Source organism: Centropristis striata, chromosome 15 (assembly GCF_030273125.1).
Source record: "Centropristis striata isolate RG_2023a ecotype Rhode Island chromosome 15, C.striata_1.0, whole genome shotgun sequence".
NCBI lineage: Eukaryota > Metazoa > Chordata > Actinopteri > Perciformes > Serranidae > Centropristis > Centropristis striata.
The window spans coordinates 16,737,081-16,747,203 of NC_081531.1; the positions used below are offsets into that span (position 1 = coordinate 16,737,081).

General features: G+C 37.2%; 1 protein-coding gene across 1 annotated transcript; it reads left to right on the top strand.

The window, feature by feature from the left end:
* Positions 1-9,585, top strand: lrrc32 (leucine rich repeat containing 32). Its single transcript, XM_059351356.1, is given in 4 exon segments — positions 1-30; positions 32-153; positions 2,874-2,967; positions 5,730-9,585. Coding segments are annotated over 4 exon segments (2,088 nt in total). The 3' UTR covers positions 7,572-9,585.
* Positions 9,586-10,123: the final 538 nt, after the last annotated feature.

The window sequence follows — 10,123 nt, forward strand, 5'->3', positions numbered from 1 at the left end:
ATGTGGAGGGAAGAGTCAGCTGAGAGGAGCTTTCTGGCTTGCGGTGTTTGCTTGGTTACTATCGATCTGTGAGTGGGTGGGTGTGCGCGCAGAGGATGTGAAATCAACATGGTCAGGAGGCACAGTGAAGACTAGTTATCAGCTGAAAGTGAGGTAAATGTTCAGCTCTCTGTAAAAGACTTCAAGCATGTTGTTGTTGCATGTTTTGGTTGCCTTGGACTTGACTGTGGGAGCAGATGTGTGCATGGTTACAGACTGCCGTGGTGGAAGAAGTACTCAAATCTTTTTAAGTAGCTAAATGTGCCAGTACAACAGTGTGAAATACTCCAAAGTGTTGCATTTTAACCTCTTAGTAGTTTGTAGAGATGTTTTTACATTGAAAATGCATGATATTTCAGATAAAATCAATAAAAAAAGTTGTGAAAAGGATCTAAATACTTATTCCACCACTGGTACATCCATTTATACATTAATTTGCCTGAAAGATTAGAATAAGATGAAAAAATATCAACAGTTAAGAGGCAGAAATGTATTGGAAGCTCAATGCTCGATGTAAAATGATACCATGTGGGGATAAGATTTTTTATTGCTCAATAATAGAATTTTCTTTGTGTTAATTAAATAGAAATAATCTCTAGATCCTGATTGCAAAACTCCTGGTCATCCTGCTTCAATTTTATAAAAAGTAAAAAATAAAAGTACACAGTATCAATAACAAAATGCATTCAAAGAATAAAGTACTTGTTCTCCAGATTAATGGGACAGGAAAGAAGAATAAACAAAATTTGGCTACAAAAATCTGTATTATATTGTTGCTTTTCTGAAATCTTCTTTAGGACTTGGCCATAATTTAACCCTCCTCTTATGTTGTGGGTCAAATTGACCCATTTCAAAGTTTAAAAATTAAAAAATATAAACAATAAACTATTGTATTTTATATGTAGGTATTTCCGATGTATATAAAAAAAAATGTAGCATGCATTTTTTATGGAAAAAAAGTGAATTATCCTCATTGAACCATGATCTGTGATATGTAAAGAACACCATTGCACTTACTATTGATTGAAATGGTTAGTAATGGAGTTATTAATGAAATGCAAACAATATTTATTGGGATTTTTAGTTTCTGACACTTTTGGATGGTTAAACATACCCAAGGATTTTGCTGTTCCTGATAAAAACGAACATAACAGGAGGGTTAAAAGACACCATGTGACGGAGGGGAAATGTGTCTTTGGTAGAATAGGTGTCTTTGCATCCCCCTGTTTTCATGTGCATTTTCAACTTGTGCATAAAAACACCTGAGTGGAAATCCATTCTAATTGACCCACAGCTCCTAACTGTTGCCGACTTGGCAGAGCCTGACTCCTCCTAACTCCCAGCTAATATAAATTAAACAAGAAAAAAAAAATCGCACCCCTCACAGTTGTCATGAAGCGGTAAATATACTATAGAGACAAAAAACATATTTATTTGTGCAGTAAATTTCAGCATTTTAAAAGTGTCATTGATAATTGACTCCTTTTCGGAGCCAGTCTCAAGTTGCCTGTCGGAGATGTGCTGTTTTTTAGCACTTATGCATTGGCTTCACTTTGCAGCCCTGGAGGTTGCAGCTTGATGGAAATACGCATTCATCTGTATTTTATTTGGCTGATTTATTCTCATAATTCGGTTAAAATATGTGATATAATTGGATGGAAACCTGGATATAGATATCTGAATTGCTTCAGGATTCTTGAAGATGTTTTTAATGTAATATTTGAAAAAAAAACCTAGAAACTATAGCTGTCAAATAAATGTTGTCAAGTAATAAAACACAGATTTCTCTCTTTGAAATGTGGTGGAGTAGAAGAATAGAGTGGGATAACATGGAAATACTAAAGTAAATCTTAAAATTATACTTAAGTACAGTGCCTTGAAGTCCATTCCTTGCTTTAGATTGAGAGAGAAAAAATTGTTTCATTTTTGTTTTTGTTAATTGCCATCGTATTCAAATGCTTTTCAGTAGCACTAAATTAATGAAGTGTCTGTATTTTGTGCAGCTACACACACTCACAAACATCACATGAGAGCACTGTGATAAATATCTTTATCAAAGCTGCTCTTACACAGATTTAAGAGTGTTGTTATGTGAAACTCTTACATGCGAGTGGAGGAAAGATTTCACATGAATTGAACTTAACGTTTGTAAATTTAAACACTGGAATTAACTGTTAAGGAGTTTTAGAGCAACAGCTGCAAGCATTTTCTAATTTAAAACCTCAACTGGGTGTTTTTTTTTCACTATCTGCCAAACCTTTACGGCACCTCTTTTGTTTCACTTAATTTCCACGTCCCTATCATCCCCATGGGTACTTTCTTACCATTACTGTGATACTAATTACTCCCACATTGTCTGCCCTGCAAGCTTACATGTTGTTTTGTTTTGTTCAGGGGAACCTATCAGGAAATAATGTAGTAAGTTTCCGCAAAATAACAAGCCACACAACTCGTAAAAGATGACTCACCAAGGCCAGACAAAACAATCTTTACTTTTTCTGTTTCTGAACAATAACCTACAGTATAGAACTGCGTTTACTCAGAACTCACGGAAACCCTTTAGCTTCGTACTTAGTCACTCGTTCTCAGTTCTACCAGTTTTGCAGCTAATTACAGCATGTCATACGGTATTAAGAGAAATGTCACAGCGTACATGTAACAAAAAGCCCCTTTTCTATCTCAGGGCATAAATAGCACTGTCATAGGTCAGCATGTCACACAGTAGGTAGGGCCACTTCCCTCTTCCTTCCCCTTTCGAGTCATATCACCTACAGCATGCTTCCTGCATTCATGTGTTTTTAAGTTGTGTGATCTGGACTCTCCCTCTGCTGCAGCACCATGGCTGCATTCCAGCTGCTCTTCCCGCTGTTGGTCAGCTGCGTGGCGGCGTCCACACCTCCTCCCCGCCACATCCCTGCGTGCCAAGTTGTAAGTAAAGCCTGGCTGACACACACACAGACACACACACACACATCACACTGTACACATCTCTCTCATAGAGAATAAACAGTCACATTGTCACAGTAGACATCTGAAGCAGCGACAATAACTTTTAACATTTTTAACTTATAGACAAATATTATTTTTATTTGATACAATTATTGTTATTTAAATAGCTCGAAAATACAGTCATGGAAAAAATTATTAGACCACCATTGTTTTCTTCAATTTCTTGTCCATTTTAATGCCTGGTACAACTAAAGGTACATTTGTATGGACAATTATCTTTCTTCATAGTGATTTTGGTTATTATCAAGAAAACCATGGAAAATGGCTACATATCAGCTCTTAAATTAAACTCTTGTGAGCTTTTTTTGTTGTTATCATTATACCTGTCCAAACAAATGTACCTTGAGTTGTACCAGGCATTAAAATGAACAAGAAATTGAACAAAACAAGAGTGGTCTGATATTTTTTTCCATGACATAACTAATAATTGTAAAATTCCATACATTTTGCAAGGTCAACTGTGAATAAATAAAGTTTTGATTTGATTTAATTTGATTGATTTTTAGTACAGTATGTATTAAGTAATAGATCTCAGTAATACATTTCGTAAACTTTGTGTTTAAATATGCAAGTGAGGCATCATCTAATGTTAACTTTGGAAATTGAAATTTACAGATGCAAATACATGGTTGCCCATAACATTTGAATAAAATAGGTTTTTTACCTCTTTCCATGAAATGATTGTGACAATGTGATTTATTCTTGACGGATAAAGTGTATATCTTCTCAAAACTTTATTGATCAGTCTCCAAATATATCACAATGAAAATTAAACCACAATTAACAGAGGATTGTGTCTGAAAACAAAACTATTCCAACTCTATGGGCAACCGTGTAGATAAAGTGAAGTAGAATAAACACCTATATCTGTATTTTGGATATTTTCTTTCCACTGGTCTGTAAGAAGATGTGTAATAGAAGCAACATAGCCCAAACTCTTAAAATGTGTTTGCCCTAAACTGTGATGTTTCATAGTTTTTATGGCATCTTTTACTGTAGGCACATTCCTCAAATTTCCAGTTAAATAAATATTCAATATGTGTTCATCTGTTTTTAGTTTATTTCTATGGGTTGCCCACAGCAACTGAGATGAGACACCTAATCCATCAGGTGCTTGAGGTATTTTCAGATTATCTGCAGACAGAGAGTTTATTTAAAAGCTTTTGAGTTGAGCCAATCTGGTTTATTAGTTTTAGGTCTGCTGCCGTCAGACCTCAAGGCAATATTTAGACAGAGACACATTATTTGGCTTCGCTGGAAGACAAACTGGGAAGTGTTTCTGTGTTACACGCTGCAGAGGGCACTTGTCAGTCAAGTATTTCCTGTAGACTGTGACATCTTTTCCTTGGAGTTTCTGATTAATCATGCTTTAGTCGTTGCTTCTCATGCAAGCTGCCAGCAGACCAGTTCTTGTTCTAATTATGTCATGAAGTGAAAAATGTAACATGCATCACTTCCTGTGGGCTGGAAGATTTTCTTTTCTGAGGAAAGACCAGCAAATACATAGCAGAGCTTCAATGTCGTAGGGTTGAATCACTGCTCATCACTGTAAACCACAAAGTCATGTTATGTGCTACTTATTCTGCTCACAGACGTTTTAGACGTGCTGTCATCTATCTGGGTAGCATGTCATTCCCCATCTGTCATCTCGGTACTGTTTCGTCATTTAGCAGCAGACTACAGGTCTGAAAAGTGAAGCCAATACAGAAGTACCTTAAACCTGCATTATTTCTAAAGGGCAGCAGGGGGCGACTTTACTGGTTAGAAAAAAGTCTGATTGTATAGAAGTCCAACAAAAAATGACTCTACTTTTCACTTGATTTATAACCTCAGTAAAAATTTCCCTACTGGGTTTATGGCCTCAGCTGTTAGTTTCAAGTCCTCCTTCTAAAGAGTATTATGTACATTTTGTAAGCTATGGTAATTTAGAGTAAAAAAAGATGATAAAGCAGGGTATGTTTTAGGGTACATCAGATGTTATACACACAAAGACTTTGAGTGTAAGCAGAATATGTCTTAACAAAAGAAGTCACAGAGAAAAGATCTTTTAAAGGGTAATACTTTCTTATAAGTCAGATCTCTTTCTCAGTGCCTGACAACAGACAAAAGATGTTTTGCCCTCCAGTAGTTTTTTAATAAATCATTGTTTGTTTACGCAGGCAACAAGTAATGCCACTTATTTCAAAATACCACAAATATGCCAGGGAGCTAAACTAACTCTGCCTCTGAGAGGAGGAGACAGTTTTATGAGCTGTTTTTGGGAGAGTGGGGGTCTCTGGCCCTTCAATTATAAAGTACTCTTAATAACTTAAATATTTGAATATATTCACGGAAAAGGTCGAGAAGATGAAGAAAACTGTGGTTTTGCAATAAAGGTGTGAGTGCATTGTGTTTACACTGAAAAATCTTTCTTTTAAAGCTGTTTTGTTCGAGATTGAGTCATTACATAGCAGCAAATTAATTTAAAGAGAATTGTAAGAAGTGTTTTTTTGTCATCAGAACTGCTCACAATCATAAAACTCAGAGGACTGGGTTGCTGCCAAGAACATACCGTAGATACACTGACTCATAAATCGGCCCTCCATGTACGCTTTAAACATTTGGTCTGTATTGTGTCACGGTCAGGCAATTTGGCAGCGTGCCGACATAATCAGACTTGTGTGTTTGTCTTTTGTTCATAGGTCCAGATGGATGTGTTTTGCAGCAATCTGAGCCTCAGAAGTGTCCCAGTCAACCTTCCTAATGGCGTCCAAATGCTGGACCTCTCTCGTAACCAGGTGCAGAATCTCACCCAGGAAACTCTAGCGTACCACATTGGCTTCCATCATCTGAATCTTCACTCTAACAAGATCCACTTCATCGAGCCGGGCCTCTTCAAAGACATGATTGATCTAAAAGTCCTGGATCTGTCCAGGAATCATCTGAATGTTTTTGCTCACTCCAAAATCAACATTGGGCCTCTAACAGCTGTAGAGTCACTTGATCTTTCTAGCAATGGGCTTTATACAGGGATGTCAGACTATTTCCTGGCTGATTCTCCATCACTGGCAGACCTTTCTTTGAACAGCAACAGCATCACAAAAATAGCACAACATACCTTCAGCGGATCCTCGTCATTGAGAAAAATCAACCTCCACAATAATGTCATCTTGGAGATTGAGGATGGAGCTTTTGACTCCTTGAATAATCTGACTGAACTCGACTTGTCCAAGAATTCAATCACTTGCATCACAGACTTCAACCTCTGCAACTTAAAAGTGCTTAATCTCAGCAAAAACAGCCTGGAGCTTTTCCAAAGTACAACATCTACGGATTGCTATAAACTCCTCTACCTTGATCTGAGTGAAAACAAAATGCTGTACTTCCCTCTTCTCCCTCGAAACAACAGGCTAGAATATTTGGACGTTTCACGTAACCACCTTCAGAGCATCAACGTTACAGGGAGTCCTGAAAGAAAGACAAATGTTTATTTTTATCACCTTAGATACCTGGACATGAGTTACAACCAGCTCAAAAGCATACCAGAGTCCTTTTTTTACTGTATGGGATCAATTGAGGTCCTAAATGTGAGCAACAACTGTATCAGCTCATTCTCTATCACTAATGAAGGCCTTCTGCAGACAGTGAAGATCATCAACCTGAGTTATAACTCCCTGCAGAGCCTGACATTTGGGGAAAACACTCTGCAGTCCCTGGAAAAGCTCTTTTTACATGGAAACGACCTCACCACTCTAGACCATCAAATATTTCAAAGACTTCCGAGCATCAAATACCTGCATCTCCAGCAGAACAATCTGGAAATCTGTTCCTCGCACCAAAACCACGAGGATCCTCCAGGTTGTGTCTCCTTTTCTTCAATAAGAAGCTTGCAGTTCCTTAACCTGTCTGAAAACAGTCTGAGGACTCTGCCTGCAAACTCATTTGCTGACACTCCTCTGAAGTTACTTGACTTGTCCTTGAACCCGGGCTTAGACATGGACACACACTCCCTCTCAGGTCTGGAGCATTCCCTGGTCCACCTCCTCCTGAAGGAAAACAACATCTCCAGTCTGAACACAGACTTGTCGTCGCTGAGGAGTCTCAGACACATCGACCTGTCCACGAATCAGCTGACCGCTCTACCCATGTGGAACAAGGACTCCTCCATAGAGTCACTGAACCTGCAGAACAACAACCTGGTCACCCTAGAGTACAGCACTATGCACGCTCTGGAGCACTCACTAAAAACTCTCTACATGGGCTCCAACCCTCTGAGTTGCTGCAGCAACCTTGACTTCCTCGACATGGTCCAGCACTCGGCAGTGGTTGTGCCCGACATTGAGACTGTGACCTGCGTTCACGAGGAGTACTCAGAACTGGTCTACATTGCGAAGGTGACCAAGGAAATGTGTCACAGATCCCGTGTCCAGAAATATGTTATTGCTGCTGTACTGATAGTGTTAATTGTGATGATTGTGCTGGGGCTGCTGGTTAAATGCTGCCAGTCCAGGAAACGAAAGCATAACAGGAGCTTTAATGCTTAAAGTGAAACCATGAAGGAATTTTATATTTTTGGACTTGGTTCGTGATTTTAACCAAAGACAGTAAAAAATATGAATGTAGTGTCTTCGATGTCACCCAAAGTCTTCTGAAGGGAGAATTTAAAGCCTTGATTGAAGTTTACCACTACCATCTGTGCCACTAGGGGAAGAAGTCTGGGTGAAGCTGAGATAGGACTTTCAAAAAGCAACCACAGTGGCTGCCTGATACGTGAGACACCTGCCAATCAAGAAAATGTGCCGCAATATTTCCTATATGAAGACAATAGACAAACTGTTGAAACCAGGACTTCTTGTGGAAAAGTTTCTTGCGGTTAGCATCTAGTGTTCATTTCAGGAACTGCAACTTTAAGATCTCTTGAAATCCTTTTTCCTGTTTGTTTATTAAGCCACACGCTAACCAGCAAACGTTTATTGAATGTAAAAGGATAAAACACTTCAACACTGTTGACCATGCCATAAAATGCTATAAGGAATAGTATGACTTTTTGGTAAATATACTTATTCACTTTCTTAATGAGAGTGTTGTGTCTATCCTGGCTCTGTCTAAAGTGAACAAGACCACCTATTGTACCTTTAATGCTCATTAGTTAGTTTTATCTTGTGTGTTTAATTTGTACACGGTAAATCCATGAAGTTACTGTCTCTTGATGACTGCCGCTACTACAGCAGTATGAACCCAAAATAAACTAGACATACGAGTCATATCATCAAACTTTCAGACAGAATGCAAATAAGCATATTTCCCAAGATGTAGAACTGTTCGTTTAAAAAGGCTGAATAAGGTGAATGAGAGATTTAAATGAGTGTCGATGCTGGAACAAAGTCAGATGTCTTCACTCAGTGACGTTCAGTGACGTGTAATAGTATCTGACAGTGGAATTTTCCTTTAAGCTAAAAATAAAGAAACAAACACTACAAAAGGTCATGAAACAAAATGCTCTATTCATGGATGATGAAGTATGATTAGATGAAGTACTGTACGTGTGGCTTGTAAAAAAGAGTTTTTGTAACACAATCCTGTCCCTTTACCCTTTATGTAGTTTGCACTTTAATTGTCCTCTTGTTTGTGTGAGTTTGTGATCTTTTTCTGTGACTTTTAACACTAAGAAACATTTGTGACTATAAAAAAAAAGCTGGACATTTGCAGTATGTTTTCTGTATTGATCCCAGGCCTGTGGTGCTCCCCCTGGACACAATAGCTATTAATTTGACATGAAAATACCCTCTAGGGATGAAGATGAAAGCTGGACTAAGCACTGAAATTAATAACTGTGATGCGCTTAACAAAGAAGTATAACATACATACTGTATATTTTTAGATTTTAAAAAATGAATTCCAGCGCTGTATTGTAGTGGGCTACACTGGGATCCACAGTTTCATATTATCTTAATGTGCTTGATCATAAAATTATTATTAATATTACTATTATTATTGTTATTTTGTACACGTCAAGCTGATTTGTAACTTTTCTCATCCTGTGATGTTATTTTGTAACATAATGTAAGCAATATTTTGTACCAAATGAAGGCAATTTTCTACACGTCAACACTGTGTGCGACATTATTTGTGTACAAAAACATTTTTCTCATTATTCATTATGACTTTAGGGCAAATTTGGCTTGTTTCCTGTTGTCAGAAACACATTATGAAGACATTTCACTTAATGTGGTGGTTATATGACTGTGCTTTTTAGCAGAGAGTTAGATGTGAAGATACAATAGTGTCATTCTTCTTATGTAACTCTCTAAATCACATAAATGTATTTTCCAAAATGTGAGTGCACCACTGTGAGTACACTATAGTGAGTATAATAAACACAGCGTCTAAGGGACTTAAGGAGGTTTATGAGGAAACAACACTTAATGATATAAGATTAAACTGAATGTAATTTTGTAATATGTGTCTCTTGATTATTAAACGAAACCTTTGTCTGCCTCTTATAGTCTAATATGAATATGTCATATATTATTTATTACTTTGTAATGTGTTGTAAGATAATCCATCAAAGATACAGACTTTAGTTTTTATTTTTAATAACTAATTTTGGACTCATCATCATCATATAAACAACGACAAGACAAAAGACAGAAAATAAAGATGGAATTTTTTTCAAACTGTGTGCCACACACTTCCTCATTCCACGGAAATTGTTTAGGCTCACATTCTTCTTTTATCATAACTAAACGTATAGTTTTATATTTCATAGCATAAAAATATTTTAGACATTCCATTTAGCATATTTTGCAAACTCAAGCACAAATTATTATTTTTTATCATATATATATCATCACACTAAAGCCTGTGACAGGGTGGAATGATTCAAAGTCATATGGCCAAAATTATACATTCAAAGGTAAAATAGCACTTAGCAAATGAAAAAAAAACAGGTTTTTTTTTGGTAGTAATCAAATGTGATTTGTTTTCTGGGGACGTCACCGGGTTTTTTTTTTGACCAATGAAAAGTCAGGAATACCATTGAGGGCGTGGCTTTTATTTGACAGATTGTGTGCACTTTGCTGCTCGCCATTGTACT